Source organism: Oryzias melastigma, linkage group LG15 (genome assembly GCF_002922805.2).
Source record: "Oryzias melastigma strain HK-1 linkage group LG15, ASM292280v2, whole genome shotgun sequence".
NCBI classification, from domain to species: Eukaryota; Metazoa; Chordata; class Actinopteri; order Beloniformes; family Adrianichthyidae; genus Oryzias; species Oryzias melastigma.
This window is the reverse complement of record NC_050526.1, coordinates 9,517,301-9,539,704: the sequence shown is the minus strand read 5'-3', so window position 1 is coordinate 9,539,704 and position 22,404 is coordinate 9,517,301. Positions and strand designations below refer to the sequence as shown.

General features: G+C 39.8%; 2 protein-coding genes across 4 annotated transcripts in view; one reads left to right on the top strand and one right to left on the bottom strand.

Moving 5' to 3' along the window:
- Positions 1–677, top strand: part of shtn1 (shootin 1) — a 50,078-nt gene extending 49,401 nt beyond the window's left edge. The window contains exon 16 of the mRNA XM_024296768.2: positions 384–677. The gene's annotated coding sequence lies outside the window, so the exon portion shown is untranslated. The remainder of the gene's footprint in view (positions 1–383) is intronic.
- A 7,002-nt stretch (positions 678–7,679) lies between these two features.
- Positions 7,680–22,111, bottom strand: eno4 (enolase 4). 3 transcript variants are annotated; one of them, XM_024296766.2, is made up of 13 exons: positions 21,879–22,111; positions 17,515–17,643; positions 16,888–17,066; positions 14,866–14,990; positions 12,456–12,634; positions 12,247–12,375; positions 12,061–12,126; positions 11,461–11,625; positions 10,642–10,767; positions 10,399–10,564; positions 8,793–8,854; positions 8,346–8,463; positions 7,680–7,898 (listed from the first exon to the last, which is right to left on the bottom strand). In XM_024296766.2, the coding sequence occupies exons 1-13, from the start codon at positions 22,041–22,043 to the stop codon at positions 7,846–7,848; spliced, it is 1,662 nt and encodes a 553-aa protein (XP_024152534.1). In that variant the 5' UTR covers positions 22,044–22,111; the 3' UTR covers positions 7,680–7,845. The 3 variants fall into 3 exon arrangements, 2 of the variants coding, with proteins under 2 accessions (XP_024152534.1, XP_024152535.1); XM_024296767.2 differs by having other exon boundaries at positions 12,465–12,634; XR_002921906.2 differs by lacking the exon at positions 8,793–8,854.
- Positions 22,112–22,404: the final 293 nt, after the last annotated feature.

Below are 22,404 nucleotides of genomic sequence, written 5' to 3'. Positions count from 1 at the left end.
CAATTTTCAAATGATTCTCCCTTCCATGAAGTAAAATGGTCGGCCTCCATAAATCACTACCCAATCCAAGTCCCCGATTGGTCAAAGTTCAACTGGTGTAACTTTCATCCCACATTCATTGGCTGCACGTTTTGTACTTTAGAGCCTGAAAATGGTCGTAGAAACTGGTGTAGCTGCACGAGAGTTCTGAGCGTGGAAGCCTCAAACACTCATTTACCCACATTTACATAGACTTTCCGTGGAAGTGGTCGGTGTGAACGCAGCATCACAGAGAAACTGATGCTGAGAATGTTTTTCTCTTGGCAGAAGACAATATTTTTCTACATTTCCCTAAACCAACTCAGATACTCAAACGTTTTTTTTTTGTTTGTTTTTTTTTCCAGATCTACACCCTCTATTCTCTACGGCGTAGCAGATGTCCCCTGCCTGGATGTAGTTTATCAATAATCTTAAAATCCAAAACTAATTGCAAATTAATTAAAGTATTTTGATTGTCCCTAATTTCCTGATAATTGAAATGTTTTAATCTAGAAAAGTTGTCACCATCCCAACCTAAGAAATGAACCACAGTCCAGCAGATGAAACGTCATCCTGACAGCAACAGTCCTTCATTTTCTCAGTTCATCACATCCACACAGAACCGTTCTGCTGTCAGAAAATAAAGAGGAAATCCCGAATTCTGGCATTTGTCTCTTTTTATTTTTGTGTTTCTGTTTCTTTGATCAATTCCTAATGTCACCAAATCACGAACACATAACTTTCTAGTGATATTATTAGTGATAATTATTAACCGAATTCTGCAAATTCTGCTGGATTCTTGTTTAGTTTGTGACCAGAAGCTTTTCTTTATACATAATTTCAAAGTTGCCTCCTCACCTGAGGACAGGTGTCTGAACCGGTCTTTGAATAAAGACAGGATGGCGTCATCATTGTGCTGCGGAGCGTCTGTTTGTGCTCGTGATGCCACCTTCTCACGTCTTAGAGGCTGCAGACACATCAGCTGCACAAAAACACTGTTAGGGTTCAGTTTTAAACATGGACTGCATGACTGCTCCACCCACAACACACTCCAAAACTTGATCTGAAAACTGGAGAAAAACAGTCAGAGTGATGTCTAAAAGTGATGCTCTTGAAAAGTTACAGTATGTTAAAGATTTTGTGTTTAAGCCTCAGGTGTTAAAGGGTTGATCACCGCACAGAACAGTGCCGAAGTAACCCAAAAAGTTTCTGTTTTTTGCCACTTTTGTATCTGATGGATGGTTTGGAAACAAAGTGTATGCTCTCATAATATAAACTGCTGCATTTATAAAGGGGTTCCTCTGATTGAATGCACAGCACTTTAAATCTCAACATTAAAGGCAAAAATGTCTGACATTCTACCGACTGAGGCCGCGGTGCACTTCCGCGCTCTTTCCAGTCTTCCTCGGCGGCACGGTTGAGATTTGAAAATGTCAGCAGAGAATCACAGAGCAGCCAGTGTTTACACAAATGACAGATTGCAGACGGCGGCGTCTCCTCTAACCTTCACCGCAGGACACGCGGCGGGCGTCAAACTGGGGAACGGGATTCCCGCTGAACCCCGTTCGCTCTTCAATCACCACGTTTTATCCACTCCAAATGTGGCCTCAGAACAAACATTCAGCCATTAGCGGGTTTGCTGAATCCTGTGATGCATGCATGTATTTTTAATACTAATAAACGACAAATGATTTGACAGTTTCAGTGAGCTTAGGCCTTTGGTGTGCTGTTTGGTTACAGTGTCAGTGTCCGCGGCTGAATTTGCCCCAAAGCCACGCTCGGGGTGGTTCTTGTGGGTGAGGAGCCGAGGATCAGCCCGCGCCTTTGATTGAGCCACAATGGCGGGCCGTCCTTTGTGTTGTTTTGTTTTCCCGACACCTGCCCACATTTCCCAGACACTTCCTCAAGCCAGGCGGTGAAACGTGAGAGCTGTGAACCGATGTCTGTCCCCCATTGTGTGGCTCTGTTAATTAAAGCTTTATGCTTCATTTAGCACTGAGGTGCAATTTCCACCGACCCCCCCGCCGTCCCTCACATCAGAGAGTGGAGCTCTGAAGCGGGTTTACGGCTCTTCCAGACGGACGGTGTCCCTGGAGCTGCAGAGGAAGTCACTGAATTCATTTAGAGCACATGTGTCAAAGTCAGGGCCAGATCATTTATTGTATTGTTGTTAATGACCCGATGTTATCTTGTGCTCATTTCTAACTTGATTAATTTGGACTAATTGTATTTTCATGAAGAGTTAAATAGAGAAAGTTATTTAAGGTTTAAGTTGATTTTTTCTGGAATAATATTCCTGACTTTTTATTATTCATAATTATGTTAAAAAGTTACGCTTTTAAAGTTGAAAAAAATTGGCATTCTGATAGCTGTTTGGATCATTTTGGCATTCGCTAAGATTTTTTAGGCTATTTTGGAGCTTAGCTAATATTTCATTTACATGCTAGCTGTTTTGGCTAATTTAGACTTTTTTTCATTTTTTTAGGCTTTTTTGGAGTTTAGCTAAAATTTACATGCTAGCTGTTTTGGACAATTTAGGCTTTTTTAAACAAATTTTTAGGCTATTTTGAAGTTTAACAATTTTTTCAGCTACATGCTAGCTGTTTTAGCTAACCTAAGTTTTTTATCTTTAGTTTCTTAGGCTAATTTGGCACTGAGCTAATATTTTAGCTGGCTTTCAGCTTCAGTGTTTTCAGCTATCAGCTTCAGTATCTTTAACTATCAGCTCTAGTATCTTAATCAGCCAAATTCAGCTCTACAGCATTCACACTAGCATTATCACAGGTAGTGCTATATATCTAGTTCATAATTATGTTAAAAAGTTACAGTTTTAAAGTTTTAAAATGTAGTTTCAGAGTGTTCAATAAATGTTTATCGTGTTCGTCCCGTGACCTATGTGTTTTGGATTTTGGCCCCCTGTGTGATTGAGTTTGACCTCCATGGTTTAGAGGCACTAATCACTCAAAAGTTGCATTTTCACGGCTGTGTGGGGGTTTGTCCGGGATGATACGTCAGAGTGTCAGTCAGAGGAAGATGACGGCACAAAGCCTTTGTATTGATTTGTGCCGCTGCCTCCTCATATCCTCCATGTCTAATCAGCCTCTCCTCGCCGAGGCCGTCCGAGCGCAGCTCGATAATTCTGGATTTTCTCCTCCTTGTTCCTTCCTCCGCTCCGCCGAGGCGGCCAGACTCACTGACTCTAATTATCAGACGCTGCACTCGTCACGATCGAGGCACAACACAATTACACGAACCACGTTGAGCCCCTTTCTTCTCCAGACCTCTCCTCCACCCCCAGCCTGCGTCTCAGCCGCCCCACACAATGTCATGTTTTGTTATTTTTGTGTTTTTGCCCCACGAGGGACCGGCAATTAGCGAGGTCCTTTTGGTGTGTGGAGGAAACACTTCATTCGACCTGTTTTGTTAGTCATTTTATTTATTTTCTCCAACGCTGTAATTGCTCGTTGGGGGGCCGCCGGGCGCCGCTGCTTTGTGTCCAGCCTCCGTTTGTCTTCACGCGTCTCATTGATTAAAGGTTGTCTTCACTCGCTGACATTTTACGCCAGCAGCAGATGAGAAGGCAAACACGGCGGGAGAATTAACAGGCGGAGGACAGTCGACGTTTGTTTGGACGTTTAAGGACACAGGACTCCGTTTTAAAGGAAACAACTGTTTAACCATCAGCCATGGAAAATGACTTCTGGTTGAAGTTGTGAGGAGAAAACGGAAAAACCGTGCGTCGACCTGAGACGTGTCAAACGTGTTCCTTAAATCAGTTTGAAGCACTTCAGTTCAACAAAAAGTGAGCAGTCCTCTGGAGCTGTTTGTTTGTTAATCTAACAAGATTATAGCAAAAAAAGTACTCAGATTACTCCTTCAGCCGCCCTGATTTAAAACTCAGTTTTTCTCGTGTGAGAGGAAGAAAGAGAATCTGTTGTTGAAAATTATGTTTTGTGGGGTGTGAAAAAAGTTTGAATTCAGCCTGAGATCTGGAATAATAGAAGTTATTGAAGTCGTTGATGTAAGGCAGCTCTCCACCGGGTCTACGATCCGGCTGACAGGGACAAGCCTGATCTCCCTCTTCAAGCTTCCACCACAACACACATAACTAAAAACACCATTTATTTGAGGAAAAAATGAACAAATTCACTGAAAACAGAAAAAAAGCAAAGAATAGAAGAAATATATTTTAATTTCTCTTCTTTTTTCTCTGGAATTTTTTTAAAAAACTGCCCATATTTGAGAATAAAACATTATGAAAGTACCTAAATCCATTCAAAATATTTACACTCCTTATAAAAATAAAATAATATAAATTAGAACCAGCCCACAGCCGCAAATCTGTTTAATCCATAAACCAGGACTTTGTGAATGAAATGAATAAAATAAACAATCTCTGTGTGGATCTCCTACTTCTATTAGGAAAGAGGATATTTTTACACACCTGAGCCGTCATGAAGTAGAGACCTGGACTTAAAACCGAATTGTTTGTTCACCTCTGAAGTGAATCGGAGGGAAAGTGTGTCTACTGCAAACGTTATCCTATAAGTGTCTAAGTGTCTAAACTTATTTTATTGTCGTATCACGCTTGAAAAAATGAATTTGTTCATTAGCAAATTAAAAAATATATATTTTTCACTTTTTTTTGTTTTTTGTTGTTGTTTTATATTACACAAACCAAAAATATTAGTTTTAAACCAAAACATGGGGAAAGTGAATGTTTGCATCCCTATAAAGTGAAAAGGCCTCATCCAAACACGCACATGAGACAAATCCAAGAGAAAATATCAATTATTGCTGTAATTTTGGACCAAATACTTCAGCAGTGACTGAATCCTCCTGAACTGAACAGAAGAGAGTTGATTGTGTGTAGATTTAACCTTGAGACTTAAGCTGTAGAAGAACCGGAGTGACAGAAGAATCACTTTTATTCACTTGTGTCTCTGCAGCGGATGCATAGAAGCCCAGGTTTACTCTTTAGCTTCTTTTTTCCACTAAAAAGTCATAAAAGTTCCTAAATAGAGATATGCTCTGTGTGAATCCTAATTCAGCTCATAAGTATTATTTAATAGAAACCATTTTAATAGCTTTCATTTTGTCTTGAATGTGTTTTGATGAACGTTTGCTTCACTTTCCAAAAGTTTTCATCACCTCAGTTTGTTACTATTTTCACTCGTCTGACCTCTGTTCCTAAACAGGAAGTATGAAAAGCTACGACTGCTGGATATAAAGGCAGAACCGGGTCCTGACATCAGATTTCTACATTCACTATTGAGTCTCTTGGCTTAAAGCTGTATTCATTTGCATTTATTTTTTAATTTTTGTATGTAAGCAGGACTGATAATAAAACTGATCCTGTATGAACTTAAGAACAAAGACTTGTTTTCATTTAAGTGTCTTTTTTCTGTCTTGCAAGAAAAATAAAAATTTTTCAAAAGCAAAATAATCCAAGATTTTTATACATTTTTTTCCCAAAATAAAAGTTCTTGGTAAAACCTGTTTTCTTACCTCATTGGCAAATTTTATTTCTTATTAAAAGAAAATGTGTGAGGTAAAAAATGTCAATTTATTTCTAAGGGTCTTTTTTGTAGTCTACAGTCATGACCAGAAGTTTTGAGAATGACACAACTAATAATTTTTCCAAACTCTGCAGTTTCATGGAAATGTATATATACTGAGGAGTGATCCACTCAACTGAAATCATTTGCATAGACCCTATTTGCCTTGAAAATGAACTTTATCACTGAAACTACATTTCCACTGCATTTCAGCCCAAAAACAAAAGGACCAGCTAACATAATTCTCAATAAAAGCTTTTGATACTTGTGAAATGCTTCTAGTTGTATGTCATTATACCATAGAAACATCTGGCAAACACCTAAAAATCCTGAAGGAAGAGACCTTGTGGAAATGTAATATGTGTGTCATTCTCTAAACTTCTGGCCGTGACTGTGGAAGTCTTGAATGCTGCAGCAGAACTCTTCTATCTTCTAACGTATTTACATTGTTTTTGTGAATCCTTCTTGAAACTATAACATAAAGGCCTCTTTTACCTCCTGGTCCTGGAGGAACTTCTCATCCAGCCCATTTAAGAGGTCTGTTTTCATTAAACGGAGAATATGAAGAAACTCATTTCTATTTCAATGTGAAATAACATAAAAACAAACAAACAAATACAAGTATAAATGCGTTTTCATCGTCCTGTACTGATGCTTACAGCTGTTACTATGTACAAAAAGATTATTTTATTTTATTCCAGGTTTTTGTTGTTGAGATGTTACAAAGGATTTTGTTCTTTTTCCTACTTCTGCTTTCTTCGCTATTAGCATAAATTTGTCTTTATTCCACAAATTTACTGTCACTCAGCAACTCCTCAGTTTAAATAAAGAAATCCTGGTCATAGAATGTACGTCTAATTATGAAACTAAGGACATTTATATCAGCAAAAATTGAACATTTAATCTGCAACCTGATTCTTTGCCTTTAAGTAAAATGATAACAATTTGAATAAATATTAAATGAGTTGAGTCAAGCACATATTCACACACATTAGGTCACGGGACGAACAGGATAAACATTTATTGAATGCTCTAAAACTTTGAAGCCGTAACTTTTTAACATAATTATGAACTATATATATATCATTACCTGTGATGATGTTAGCATGAATGCTGTAAGCTGAATTTGGCCGCTGAAGATGCTGAAACTGATAGCTAAAAACACCCTATCTGATGGATGAAATCACTGAAGTTAAAATATTAGCTCAATGTCAAACAAGCCTAAAAAAACAACAAAAAAAGCTACAAAATAGCCTAAAAAATCTAAAAAAAGAGCCCAAATTAGCCAACACAGCTGATGAACTCTTTAGTTTTGCCAAAAGAAATCATGTCTAGAAGCTTCACAACGTTATCGTTTTGTCAATAATTCTCTTCTAAAACTCAAATTTCTGTCAGGAGTCCTGCAACACTTCAGAATGATTGTACTTCTTTCTACTAAATAAATCTTGAAAATAATGGTCAGCTTTATTTTGAAAAAGGATCTGGATCTGCACCAAAGCGGTTATGGGCTCCTAAAGTTCTGGTTGCAGCCTCAGCCCAGCAGGAGGAGCTCTTCTGGAAGCCTTTTTACCTGAGGTTTCTCTGAGCTGATGGGTGGGGTCAAACGGAGGGGTCAGGGGGTGGGGCTGAAGGGGTTTTCGCTGTCAGGTTTGTTGGTCAGCTCATCACGGACTCCTCTAAAGCCGTTCTGCTCGGCAGAGCGGATATTTATCTAGATTTAGAACTTGTTGAACACATTTGTTACTGAATCAATGAGAGGGTCTTTTCATGGGAGTTTAGCTTGGTGTCGCAAAGATAAAGCACACAAGCTGCATTTTTTTATAATTATTTTCTTAACAATACAGAAGCATTAAAATGAAATATAAATATGTTGGTTTTCTTTAATAGAATGAAGAGAACTTGCAGAAAGGAGCGAGCTCTGAAGAGCACACGCAGAGCCGACCTCCAGCTCAGGATCTGCATTGTACTTTGCTCTGCACAGAATAACAAAGCCTCACAAGAGCCTCTGTGTTTGGAGAACATTTGCAGAGGTGAGTAATTCTGACATGAAAGCAGCTCCGTGTTTGCATAGGAGAGCTCAGCCCTCACAGAATGCTCCAGAGGTGAAGTGGATATTTCTCTGAGGGCCGCGTTCGGCCACAGCCTCCCTCTGAAGGGTTTCAGATTCATTTATTTTATTTCAAATACATGTTATATTATAACAAAACGTTTCAGATGATTCAGACGAAATGTTGAAAGACGTTCCAGGATTTCCTCAGACAGGAGAGCCTCAGCTGTGGAGGACGGCTCCTGGGAACGGAGGCGAGTGTTTGTCCTTGTTCACTGTTGGTAAGACAAAAAAAAGAAAAAAGCTGCACTAAAAGACGTATCCAAGCACTCCACAGAGAACTGTCACATGAAGATGAGGAGTGATGCACATGCAGGGTGAGCGTGGCTGCTGACTGAACGCAGACGTGCGCTCATCTCTCATTGACTCTCCTGTCCCTGCCTGCCTGCCTCTATAGAAACCGTGGATGGAGAAGCATTTGTCCTTGTGTGTAATTAGGCAGCCAATTAACAGATTCAAGGTAGGGGGTTTTCATTCTTGCGCGCTCAGAGGCAAATACACATTTGTATGATTTCTTACACAGCCTCCTTTCAAACGCCCCTCTCAGGGAGAGACGTGTGTTTTCAAGCGCCCACCGTCCTGCCTCTTTCCCCCCGGCTTTGTCTGCACGCTCTTTCTCTGGGCAGCTAAAAAAGGAAACAAGAGGGAGGAAGAAAACCTACCTAGGATTCCCCGTTGGGCCAGTTCTTCCTCTATTGAAATCAGGCGGTTGTATTTGGTCATCCTCTCAGCACCGTGTAGACCTCCCAGTTTGATGTAGTCCAGGCCCAGACCCACAGCCTGAGGGAGGGAGGGAGGGAGGAGCAGCTGTGATAAGACGAACTCGACAGTTCTTGACGACACTTGTTGGGCCTATGTGCAACTTTTACTCCAAACAAGATGGAGAGCTTCCTTTGAGGTCCAAAGTTACAGTCCCACTGATGGAGGCTTCAATGCTAAACACCGGCTTTGACCTATAACCACCAGGAGCACTGTGGGGTTCAGTGTCAGGAATCGAACCTGTACCCCTCCAGTCAGAGGCTGGCCGCTCTGCCACTGCACCACATGAGCCAAAAGTCGCATGAATCACAAACAGCACATGGTCGAGAAACAGAAGATGCAAACTTTACCAAATCTGAGAGCGAGGCATCACTGCAGGGTTCACTCTGTGTCAGCCCCAGCATCACTGAACCTGAAACACAGACGCAGAGGCAGTTCTGCTGGGCTGTTGAGATGCAGCCGAGGCCTCACTGCAGCTGCAGGAACTGAGTTCTTCAAGCATGATGAATGATGTCACTAGGGCTGCCACAAACAATTATTTCAATAGTCGACTAATCGATTCGTCCGGCGACTGGATGTAAAACACACATCTTAACCATAATTGACTTTAAATTTGAAGTGTTTAAGCTATATTCTAACTAAAATAAAGACAATAGTTTATTAATCTTTTAATGAATCATGCAGCTTTTCTCCTTCATTTGTTTAAAACAAGACTTAAATCAAATGAATCAACAACAGAAAACGTATTAAAACCCTGCAATTCTTTTTTAAAGCTTTAAAACATATATTTAATAAAACATTTATAAATTATTTCAAAAGCTATTAGCAGATATAAACACACTCAAAATATTTCCTATTTATATATATATTTAGTCTGTAAATAGCCTCATGGATGTTTAGCACACCAATAAAAATGTACAATATTTGGTAATGTGGTCTAATACCTCTAATACTCCCTTAAAGATCCACTCAAACTGAGTTGTTGGTGTTTTTAACATGTTCTTCTGGCATGTCTCTGATGATGGAGGTTGTGTGTGAACAAAATTAAGATTAAAATTGCATTTCTGAATATTTATTTATTCAGATCTTTCTGAATCAGGAGCAGACAAAAAAATGTTGTTTGAAAAACAGCGTAGTAAATACTGGGCGGGGCTCACCGTGAGCGTTGTTATTATGGCTCATATTGGCTACTGGATGCTGCAGCCACAGGCTCTGCTGCCGACCTCACAAAACTCCGAACTCACGTAGGTTCACACGATAACCAGACGTTTATATAGGAAGTACAGTAATCCCCCCCCCCTCCCTTATTCGCTGCAGTTCAGCAGCAGTGTCCGAAGAAACTTTGAACCCAATGAAAGAGATTTGCAGTGCTGCAGAGGCCAGACCACAGAAGTCGAACGTGATCTTCTACAGTGGGATTTCCCCTCGCACCTTTAAAGTCACGTAAAGACTGAGCCGCCGGCTTCAGAGTCATAACGTTGTGTGAGCCCGGGGTCAAGCTCCCTGCTCTGCTCCATTCTGATGAATCTGCCTGCAGACCAATAGATCCGTGAACGTCTTTGTTCTCCTGATCTGAGCTGGAATCTGGATCTAAACCGCTGGATTGCTCTGATATTGATCACTGTTGTTGTTGCATCAGTAATGTTAGGCTGGGGTGTGAGGGGCTGTAAGCTAGAGGGAGAATGTGCAAACATATAGTTGACAGGAAGTGGAGGCGGGGTTGCTCTTTGTCAAATCAGAGGTGAATTTCTGATGAACTCCTGCCGCTCTGCAGAAACTATGTCCTAGAAAACATGTTTTTTTGATTTTGTCTATAAACAGCATAATCATAGAACTGGGAACGCCTTGAGAATAGATCAGAAGGATCATCCTCCTTTACTGTGCTGCTTGCTCTGTAGTCTGTCAGCACACAGCTGTTAAGGAAAAAACAGGAAAACTGTTGTGTTCTTCTCGTACCAGGCTGTGATGAGATGCGGATCAGGTCGCTGATTGTGGTCTCGTGGACGAGCTTCACTATGCATCCTTTCCCTCCCACAGGAAGCTGAGACACGTTGGTGACGTCTGAGATTAAAGAACACGCATTTCCAACTGCACTGCTGAGCTTCTCCCACTGCTCCTTGTCCTATCAAACACAACCACCTTAGAATCAGTATTTCACGAGATCACTATTTCAAATCCTAAAATATCCGATGAACTTACCTCCCTCCTGAATGGGTCAATTAAAGCCACCACAGCTGGATGTCTGTGGAGGAGGGTTTGGTACAAGTCCACCAGCTCATCTGGAGACTTCAGAACTCCTGCTGCGACCTCATACTTTCCTTTAGACTGACAGACACAACGTGACCTAAACCTTACAGCTGAAGCTACGTAACCCTGAGAATGAATTCATCGTCCTACATCAGGAGTGTCAAACTCAATCAAGCAACGGGCCGAAATCCAAAACACACCTTAGGTCATGGGCCGAACAGGAAAAACATTTATTGAACGCTCTAAAACTACATTTTTGTAATAATGCTAGTGTGAATGCTATAAGCTGAATTTGGCCGATGAAGACGCTAATGGAGATGCTGAAATTGATAGATAAAAATCCTGAAGTTGATAGCCAGCTAAAATATTAGCTAAATTCCAAATTAGCCAGAAAAAAAACTACAAAAAAAAAACTTAGGTTAGCAAAACCATCTGGCATGTTGCTGAAAAATTGCAGAACTCCAAAATAGCCTAAAAATGGTTTTAGTAAATGCTAAAATAGTCCAAAAAGCTAGCAGAATGCCCCTTTTTAAACTTTAAAACTGTAACTTTTTAACATAAATATGAATAATAAACAGACATTAATATTATTCCAGAATAAATCAACTTAAACCTTAAAAAACTTTCAATATTTTACTCTTCATAAAAATATATTTTGTCAAAATCATACAAGTGCAATGAGCTCAAGATAACATCAGGGCATTAATAACAATTATATAAAATGTTCTGGAGGGCCAGATCCGGCCCCCGGGCCTTGACTTTGACACTTACGTAGTCCAGGAGCTTGTGTGCTGCACAGTTGAGAGCTAAATGAGCGTCCGTCCCCAGCTGGAGCTGAAGGTTTGAGCAGGCCTCGCCGATCAGATCCAGCAGCTGCTCAGGGCGCTCCGAGCTCACGGCCGGCGCTCCTCTGACACTCTCAACAGCCTGCACAGCCTTGAAGCAAACAGCTCCTCTTATCAACATCTCTGTCATGTTATTTTACTCATTCCACCGTGATAAATGTCCTTAAATGTGTCTATTGAAAACAGCTGTGAGGCTTTATGTAAACAACAATGCTAAGTATGTCTTTATCAGGAATGCGATGAGGCCATTGCAGCATGTTTAGAAGCTAAATGTGAGACATTTTCATGTCATAAATGCTCATTCTGGAGGACAATGAGCGGGATGAGTTTTTATGACCAGCTGAACGAACGTGGAGGTGAAGAAGGGCAAACGCTGACTGCTTTCACAGGAGCATTCATCTGGCACATTCAGGCCTCCAGTGTGCATTTACAGAAGAAAAAGAAAAAAAATCCACTATACAAATATTAGTTCAGAAATCTAAGCAACATATAGATTTCAGCTCCACTGAGCAGCAGCGTCCCTCACCCCGGCTCTTGTTGCGGTCATTATTCTCATCATCTCCTTCTGTAGCTGCAGGGTCATGGTGACGGTCTGATGGAAAAAAAATGCACAGATTACTTTGTTCTTTTACTTGAATGGTTAAACTAATCAAATATAGAAGGTGCCATAACAACAACGGGTGCAGAAAAACTCAGATGTCCTCATGATTACTTGTATGACTGGCTGTCCTGGTTTGGGGACCAGTATGACTTCCTCCAGCAGGTTGAGTTTTCCTGGAGAAGTCCTCCCACAGCAGATCAGGGTTACCAAGGAGACGGGGATGTGGAACCTTTCCTGGTTCTTCAGAAAACGGGAAGCGAGCGTTGAGAATTTCATGAATCTGCCGCTCTTCTGCTGAGAAAAACTTCATTTGTGCTTACGTCTCCAACCTGATGGCTCTTCAAGGCTGCGATGTGATCATAGAGAGGGATTCGCTGAAGTTCAGCCCCAGCTTTGGCTACAGCCAGCGACACCGACCCGATGGCTGTGCTGCCATGTAGAACCGGCTCTGGTGGCTCTGCTGGAGGAAACGGCTTTTCTACGGTGTTGTTCTTTTTGCCTGTAAATCAAAATGATTAAAAAATGCAAACATGTCAGAATTATTTGATACCATCCGAGCATTTTAAAAATCCACTGGATCCCTTTCAGGGAAAACTGATAGCTGGAGACGACCCAGCTACTGTTGGATGAAGGCGGGTCCACTCCAAACAGGAGAACACACAGTCTGTTGCAGGACCATAGAACTGCACTTTGGGGTAATTTGGAGTCACCAGTGAACCTATGAAGCACGTTTATGGACATTGGGAGGAAACCAGAAAAAACCCACACATGCATGAGGAGAACATGCAAACTAACCACCATTGACTGTATAAGTAGGAACTGGACATAACAAGTACTGAGGTTCCACAGGAAATACCATACCGTCTGCCATCAGGCTAGAGCACGTGTCAAAGTCAAGGCCCGGGGGCCAGATCCGGCCCTCTAGGTAATCATATCCGGCCCTCCAGATCATTTTATTTTATTGTTATTAACGATCTGATGTTGTCTTGCACTCTTTATGTTAGAATGTTTTGGTTTTAAAGTTTCAAAAATGTAGGTTTAGAGTGTTCAGTTAATATTTATCTTGATCGTCTCGTGACCTAAGGTGTGTTTTGGATTTGGGCCCCTTGTACGATTGAGTTTGACACCCCTGGGCTAGAGTCTTTGCTGTCACTTCCTGATACGTCTACCGCCCTATTCCAAATGATTAAAACTCTTCAACAGTGATTAGTCCGAGTTGGTCTGAGTCGCATTTTTAGTGGAACTACTGTCACATATCACAAGTGAGCTTGTTCCAGCTTTTTAGAAGTCCACACCCCTCCAGCTAGGATTAGAAAGAACATGTTAAGAATGATTTAGAGCAAGAATGATTATTCTGACAAACAAAATGACTGAGAAATAACTGTCTATTTCTCAGTGGAAGTCTTCCACCTTTTTGTAACCCGCGGGTACTTCCTGTTTGGAACACGAGAAGGGAGGGGTTGCTCAGTCCAGTTCTTACTTATACAGTCAATGCTCCATACTGACAGAACCCAGCTGGAATATGAGGAAAGAGTGCCAACCAATATGTGATACATTTTATTAATTATATATATTTAAGTGTATATTAATACGTAGAAGTATTTATTTTTTACGTTAGAGTTGGCAGAAAATGATGAGGGTGTTGGACTTTTTTTTTTTTTTTTTGCCCACAAAAGCCTTGTTTTAACTAATCGTTATGTTCAGTTCAGTCCAGTATTTTTAGGGCTCCTTAATAACATGACCCATTAGGCCAGACCAAACTGTACCATTTTTAGGCCCCGCTGGTTGTAGGTCTGTAGAAAAACAGAGTGGACAGGTTGGGGTGGAGCTACTGTTGAAACCCGTTGACTGATGGAAGATGATTTTGTCAAAAGAAACCGCCAAGAAAGTGTCTGCATTCCTCTTCACTGCCTACAATCTTTTGTCAAACACCAGTAGGAGTTTTTTACACAAGTAAAAGCCAAGAAGGAAAAAATGAGTTGCTGGATGACCTCCGTTGTTGTTGTTGAGAACTTATTAAAAGATTTCCCTCCAAAACCTAACGAACCCTTTAACACCGGAGCTCCAGTGATTATATTCTTTGATGTACTGTAATTTTTTAATTGTTATCATGATGTTGATCATGTCAACAGTTGAAAGGCTAGACGTATGTCAAAGATTTTGTGTTTAAACGTCACAGGTTTTAAAGGGTTAAAAACATGTTCACCCAAAAGAAACATTAAAAAACATATCAAATTGAGATCAGAAAAATCAGAAATTGAACTACAAGAATAAGCAATGCATCAGTGGAATTTATCCTAACTATATTTAATAAATGATTGCTCAAAGACAGATTTTTTTCACATAGCAAATATAAAGGACAGACGACAGTCTTCTCAAGGGGTTTTTCCTATTTAACTCAAGGTTAGACAGTTTAATGCTCTAAGAAAAAAACGAAAGCTGCAGACTGCAGGCCTCTTCAAGTGTGTTAATTATTTAAGTTCATGGCAGCACAATTAAAAAAAAAAAGTCTCCTTTTGTCTAAAAAGTCTGGAGCATGACTGAGTTTCACGAAACTGCAACTGAGAAATGTCAGTCTTACATCACAGAAAAGTGTTTGACTAAAACCAGAAATAAACACCTTCAACCATTGGTAAGCATGGTGGTGGAGGGGGGAGCATGTGGGCTGTGTTTGCAGTCAAGATAAAGTTCACATTCATTTGTGACCCAACCTTAGCATTGACCCCTGACCTTTATCTCTGATCTTCTTGTCTTTGTCCTGTGCAGGTGGAGATGAAGGGCTGGACTCTTCCTCCATGCTGGGAGAATGGATCATCATCTCTTTCTCCTCCAGGCAGCGAGTCATGAAGAAATCACTACATATTTGAAAAATATTACAACACAAAACAGTTTTACACCTCCACAGTTTGACTCTTAAAGTCACTCCGATCATCTGTTCATTCATTTTCAAAGTGTTCCCAGTGGTCCTTTAATTATGAATTATGTCTTTTTTAGCCAAAAAAATGTAAAAAGTGCAATATTTTAAGACAGTTTCTGTAGAATAGTTGTGGTTTATCAGAAATTCCCCTCTGAGTTGTGGGCATGACCATTAATGTGGAGCAACCCTCTGCTACCTGTCACCCATCTGTTCATGTGCTCGCCCTCTAGCTTACAGCCGGTAAGTTATCCAGACGTACTGTTTGGATCCAGATTCCAACTCAGACGAGGAACACAAAGACGTTCATGGATCTGTTTGTCTGTGTGTGGATGCATCAGAATGGAGCGGAGCAGGGAGCTTGTGGCCTGCTGTTGTAGCGTCTACGTCACAAATAAACTCTTTTTCAAATTACACTTTTGCATTTGTTCCTGATTCAACACAATTTAAATAAAACATAATTAGAAATCCACTTGTGATCGTAATTTTCTTTATATATGTTCTTCATCTTCAAAAAAATGAAACAAGAACATGTTAAAAATACCAAAATGTTCCTATTTTAAGGCTCTAAAGGCTCTATTTTAAAGGCTCTTTTATATTCTGTATCTTATACATTTATATATATATTTATTTATTTATTTCCCTATTTATCTTTATTTAAGTGTCATTTCTTTATTTAACATGGATGCAACAGTGCTGTGTGAGATGTGGAGTTCTTTAATTTCCCTGCGGGCACGTCCCAAATGGATTAATAAAGTTGTCTATCTATCTATCTATCTATCTAAAGCAGGAGTGTCAAACTCTCATGCAGGAGCAAAATCCAAAACACACCTTAGGTCTCGGACTGAACAGGATAAACATTTATTAAACACTCGAAAACTACATTTTTAAAACTTTAAAACCGTAACTTTTTAACATACTTATGAACTAGATATGTAGCATCAACTGCGATGATGCTAGTGTGAATGATGTAAGCTGAATTTGACCGCTGAAGATGCTAGTGCTGATAGCTGAAAACGCTGAAAGCGTTGAAAATGATAGCAAGCTAAAATATTAGCTAAATGCCAAATTTGCCTAAAAAACAAAAAAAAGAAAAAGGTTAGGCAAAACAGCTAGCATGTAGCTGAAAAAATAGCTAAACTTCTAAATAGCCTAAAAAAATGAAAAAAGCCTAAATTAGCCAAAACAGCTTGTATGTAAATATTAGCCTAACTCCAAAACACCCTAAAAATCTTTTTTAAAAAAAAGCCTAAATTAGCCAAAAGAACTTGCATGTATTAGCTAAACTCTGAAACAGCCCAAAACACTAAAAAAATAAGCCTAAGTTAGCCAAAACAGCTAGCATGTGGCCAAAATAGCCTCAAAAACTGGCAAAGCATAAATTAGCCAAAAAAGCTAGCATGTAGCTGAAATATTATCTAAACACCAAAATAACCTAAAGGAATCTTAGTAAATGCCAAAAAGTCCAACAAGCTAGCAGAATGACATTTTTTCAAACGTTAAAACCACAATTTTTAAAAATTATTCCAGAATAAATCAATTTAAACCTTAAATAACTTTTAATATTTTACTCTCCATATAACTTTTTTTTTCAAAATTATACAAGTTAGAAATAAGAGTAAAATGATCTGGAGGGCCGGATCCGGCCCCCGGGCCTTGACTTTGACACACGTGGTTTAAAGTCTAATGGAAATTTACAGTTGATTATAAACTATGAGAGAAGCCTGGTTACACCATGAACCGCCACATCCAACCATGGATAAATACATGTTTTACTATTTATTACTTTTTAAAAATTGATCTGAAAACTCTCCATGTTGACTTGATGAAAAATCTACCTGAGCACCTGGTCGACCTCTGACTGGTCACATGGGCTTCTGTCTTTCAGCATGTTGCTGAGAGGTCCGTTGATCCACTGGGCTGCAGTCGTCACGTGCTCAGTCCTCTCCTCATCCTCTGAGTCAGCTGAAGTCGTCTTTGGATCCAGACAGCAGGACACGGCAGCTGAAGAAACGCTCTGAACTCACAGGGAGAAGAGCTTCTTCAGAAAGTAGATTTCAGGATTCTAGGCAGCACACGAGCTCACCATCCAGAAACAGTTCTGAACACATATTTGCTAAAGAACAAGCAGTTTCTGAGATGAAATGCCTCATTTTAACCTTAAAACGAAGATGCAGAAGGAAACTCATAGTAGCAAGCTACATATTCCACAACACTAGTACATCCAATGAAAAGAAAGAAATATAAATGGACAGAAATCAGAGGCCATGCCAGTGTCAAGGGGGTGCTTCCAGGCTTGTGTTAGCTTTAAATCTGATGCATTTGGTATCGGACCGTTCTGTATGAGACTTTTGGTAGATTATGTGGGAAACTTTGGCTGTAGCCCAGTTTCAACAGCACTGTTTCTGTTGAGAGAAACTGTCTCTTGACTGATGTCTGAATGTGTTGTGCCGTTTGTGTTCTACCTTTTCAGTGTTTCGAACAACACAGAAGACCTCTGCCTCGATACAAAGCTGTCCTCTGGCATCGTAGACCTCCCGTCCTTTGAGTCTGCTGATCAGTGGTGGAGCGGAGAGCTTGTCGAAGTAATCTGCCTGGAGAAGAAGCTGATGGTGAAACCTGTGACTTCCAAAGGAAGGTCCAATACTAAAGTCTTTTAGTTTATTCACAAGCAAACATTAAAGAACAAACCAGACTGAGCAATGCTGAGCTACAAGACAAGAACCAGAACTTAGACTCCAAAGGCTTTAGTTAGAATGATAAATGTTTGAGTCTATGGCAGGGATGTCAATATAAATCGCACAAGGGGCCAAAAATCCAAAACACACCTTAGGTTGGGGGCCTAACGGGATAAATATTTATTAAACACACTCAAAATACATTTTTAAAACTTTGAAATTGTAACTTTTTAAAATAATTATGAAGTAGATACATCATTACCTGTGATAATGCTAGTGTGAATGCTGTAAGCTGAATTTGGCTGCTGAACATGCTAGTGCTGATGGCTGAAGATGCTGAAATTGATCGTTGAAAACGCTGAAGCTGATAGGTGAAATCACTGAAAGCACTGAAGCTGATAGCCAGCTAAAATATTAGCTAATGCCACTGAAGTTGATAGCTGAAATCGCTGAAGCTGATGGCTGAAAACACTGAAGCTGAGGTAGCTAAAAATATTAGCTAAATGTTAAATTGGCCTAAAACAACTAAAATAGAAATAAAAAAACTTAGGTTGGCTAAAACAGCTAGAATGTGGCTGAAAAAATAGCTAAACTTCAAAATAGCCAAAAAAAGAGCCTAAATTAGCCAAAACAGCTAGCATGCAAATATTAGCTAAACTACAAAACAGCCTAAAAAAACCTACGAAGAAAAGCCTAAAACAGCTAGCATGTAGCTGAAATATTACCTAAACTTCAAAACAGCCTAAAAGTGGAAAAAAGCCTAAAATAGCCAAAACAGCTAGTGTTTAGCTGAAATATTAGCTAAATAATTTTTTACATAACTATAAAATAATAAAAAGGCAGGAATATTATTTCTGAATAAATCAACTTAAACCTTAAATAACTTTCAATATTTTACTCTCCATAAAAATATATTTTGTTAAAATTATACAAGTTAGAAATGAGCCAAGATAACATCAGGTCATTAATAACAATAAAATAAAATGATTTGGAGGGCCGGATAGAATTACCCAGAGGGCCGGATCCGGCCCCCAGGTCTTGACTTTGACACATATGATCTAGATTCTATCCAATCAAATGTCTCTGCCTCACATTCCGAGTTCCTGGAGCAGACACCAAACTTTGTATTGGCTCTGCTGGACCATGATCCTGCAGTACTCAACCATTCTGTTGAGTGTGTTTAGTGTGTTGTTTCTCCTAGACCACTGTCTTTAGCTCATATTGAAATCTGACGGTAAAAACGTATCGTGTTAAAAGGCCCAAATCATGCTTTTCTTAAGTCTTTCAGAGTAAACTATATCCAAATATATCATTATATGTCACTTTTTGCACAGTTTTTAAAGACCAATTTTTTTATGAAATACTTTTGCATCTCATTTTCCAGAATTAAGACTTTTCATTCTCTGAGGCTCCACCTTTCGCTCCTTGGTACCGCCCATTTCATGACATAGAGTCCTCATTGGCAGCTTGTTTCCATTAACCCACGAAAACAAATAACATCCAAACTTTTGCAAAAATTGATGGATAAATTGTGCATAAAAAAAATGAAATAGTTTAGCGTATCACGCGAAATTGCATGTGTGTGTTAGCCTGGGCGCAGACTCTTCGTGGAAGGGGCTGTTCCCACTTATCTACTTCTCAGTGTGAGGACCCGCTCGTTTTCATGGGTTGGAATGAGCAGGGTTTTAGAGGATTACTCGGAAATGTGTGGATGGATCAAAATACTGCATTGGGGTTGTTGATAGTGAGGAGTGACCATTATAATACACTTAACAGCTTAAAAAGTTTGTTTTGCATGGTATATAGGCCCTTTAAACTCTAAATGTTGTAAACAGTATACTTCAGGAGTCAATTTTTAGTGCTAAAAATAACCAAACAGAAGCCAAAAATGTAAATTCTGTTGAATGCTAATATATAGTTTCATAGAGGGAAAGTGCTGCTTCCTTTGACCCGTGTTGATGTCCGATGCATGTGTCAGTAAATGAACATTTCGGCTTCAGGGCTCTGAATGGCTTCTTCAAAGCTTCTTGACAAGCTTTGCTTCAGTAATTGTGAAGATGGAATAATTAAAAGTAGATAAGGTCTGTGTGAATGATACGCTCCAGTGGTTACACATTGGAACCCCTAATGAAGTTAAACAGATCAAGCTCTGAGCCGTGTCATCATAAGCTCTCATTCATGGATACCGTCCCGTCACACTCAGTCCTCACACTGAGCATTGACAGCTCATGCCCGCCTTTTGTTAAAAAATTAGGAGCATGTTTATGAAGACATTCATTTTTTTTAAGGACCCTGCTGATCGTTACTGACGCTCTGGATGAATTTCAACCAACCGCAGTTAATGAAGCCACGCAGACAAGCGTCAGTAAGGGTTAGAGGCTCAGGTTCTGGGGACGGACAGAAAACATGACGACCCCTTCACTTCTAGTATGAGACACGTTTAAACATGTGCGTAACTACAGCTTAAGTAGTGGATCAGTTGACCCCTAAATGGCTGACTAAATGACTACACTCGATTCAAGGTAGAAAAAGCTTAAAATACAAAAGAAAAAAACCCTTTACCTCATTTTCTGGAATACATTTTGCAGTTTTTTTCATAGTTTAGCCAGGGGTGCAACTTATACTCATGAGCGACTTTTTTGTGTTTTTTTTTTTTTATTTTTTACACCAAAAGGGTTAAATATTTGTTATTTTCCCAGTAAACACCAAATGTCTTTTAGCGATTATTTCCGCTAACAACCACAAGAGGGCGCTACATCCGAAGTATTTGGTGCTGACAGTGGCAGAAGAAGAGTCTTCCAAAACAAACATGGAAGAGAATCTGATTGCTTTCCTCTTAAATTTTGATATTTTTCCTATAGGGATTAAAAGATTAAAATTCTTGTATTTCTTTTTCTTTACTTTTTTAGCTACGCTGGGCGTGGAGGATGTTCTGAAAGACTTAAACTCCAGAGCGACTTATATATGATATAATATTTATATATGTTTTCTTCTGCTTGATTAGACATTTTCTGCTCTTGCAACTTAGGGCTTAGCAGATACAGTAACATTACCATAAAATATTTAATTTTGGTCCACTTTTAAAAGGTAAAAACTGTTATAATTACAAAAATAAGACTTACCGCACACCATGGCATGTTTTTATAAAAAGTACAACAGATGAATGACATTTAAAACTTTTCAATAAATAAATACGCAATATATACCTGATGCATGGTTGTGATTTTATTCAAATTTACACCCAGATTTATACAAACAATTGTATCAGACTTGTTGGTCTGTGTTTATAAGCGGGTCTGGTGTAGAGTTGACATCGCCGTGAACTGCTTAGGCCCATTGTATGAGGGCCGCTCCCCCAGCCTCAGCCTAAGCGTTCACTGTTGAGAGTAAACTCACTCAGATCTTCCTAAAATGTTTTCTAAAAGTTCTCCTGACAGTAATAATTTACTAGTGAAAAGTCACATTCTTGTTTGTCCAGCTCTGTACAATTGTAACACGGTAGTAAACAAGCATCTCGACATTTTCAAAATGGCGTCCAACTTTGTTTACGCAACAAGCTAGCATAGCACCTCTAGCCTTCATTGGTCAGCCAATCAACAGGTTTCAACAGTAGCTCCGCCCTAACAAGTTTGTTCCATTTTTCTTTGGACCTACAACCAACAGAGGCCCCAAAATGGTACAGTTTGGTCAAACTTAATGGTCTATTTTATTACAGAAACGCTCAAACTATCAGACTAGACCGTATACTACTAAGTGGAAACAAGGCATCATGGGACTGACTTGTTTTCACAACAAGCCACCTACTCCTACAACTTGGTGACTAGACTTGGTTCCAGTTAGTTCTGTTTTCAAACTTACTTCAAACAGGAAGTCACAGTGCTGTCACGTGACTTATAATTTTACAAGTGAGGTGCTACCAGCATCGATTTCATTCACTCTGTCTTTACAGATAATGTTGAGTTCATGAACAATCCGTCACTTGGAGTAAAGTCTTTGAGAGGTTTACTGTAGAAGTGTGGAGTAACATCAGAAGATCTTTTAGGTTTTTCTTTATTTGTTTCACTCAGAAATAATAACCATATTAATAAAAGAGGCTTAAAAATAACAGAAACCCCCGCAGCTAAAGTGAGGACTGGAGAGCGGCGTCATACCAGGAAGCCGTGAAGGTCACGCGGCCGCCGCCGGAAGAGCTGGTCCAGAGCCTCCTCCAGCTCCCGCACGACTCCGCTCTGCCGGTAGAACTCCGCCGCTGCTCCTCTCAGCTCCTCCATGTCCTCCTCCGCCAACAGGCTCCCCGAAGACCCTCCGTGAGACATTCAGGAGCCGACACACACACCGCACTGCACTGTTGCTGTTGCCAGTTGTCATAGCAGCGGAGTGTTTAAGGAACGTCAGTGTTGTAGGAAATCCGAGCATCACATTTTTCATAAAAGAAAAAAGAAATACAATATATATATATATATATATATATATATATAGTGAAATCGTCATCATTTAGCCATAATGTACAGCTATTACTTCCTTTTTTTATTTAAGCTCTTGCTTGATGTCCTGTTTTCATTCTTTTGATGTCAGAATTGATTTTCAGCTATGTAACCTGGGGGGGTCAAACTAATTTTAGTTCAGGGGCTACATTCAACCCGTCTGATCTGAATTGGGCCGAACCAGTAACACACG

Bases quoted from the DNA above. Each gene is read 5' to 3' on its own strand.
- eno4 (XM_024296766.2), bottom strand. From the start codon at position 22,043: ATGTCTCACGGAGGGTCTTCGGGGAGCCTGTTGGCGGAGGAGGACATG. The intron at 12,376-12,455 runs GTAAGCACAAAT...CGTTTTCTGAAG, and splicing joins AGAGCCATCAGGTTGGAGAC to AACCAGGAAAGGTTCCACAT. The intron at 10,565-10,641 runs GTAAGTTCATCG...TGTGTTTGATAG, and splicing joins TTGACCCATTCAGGAGGGAG to GACAAGGAGCAGTGGGAGAA.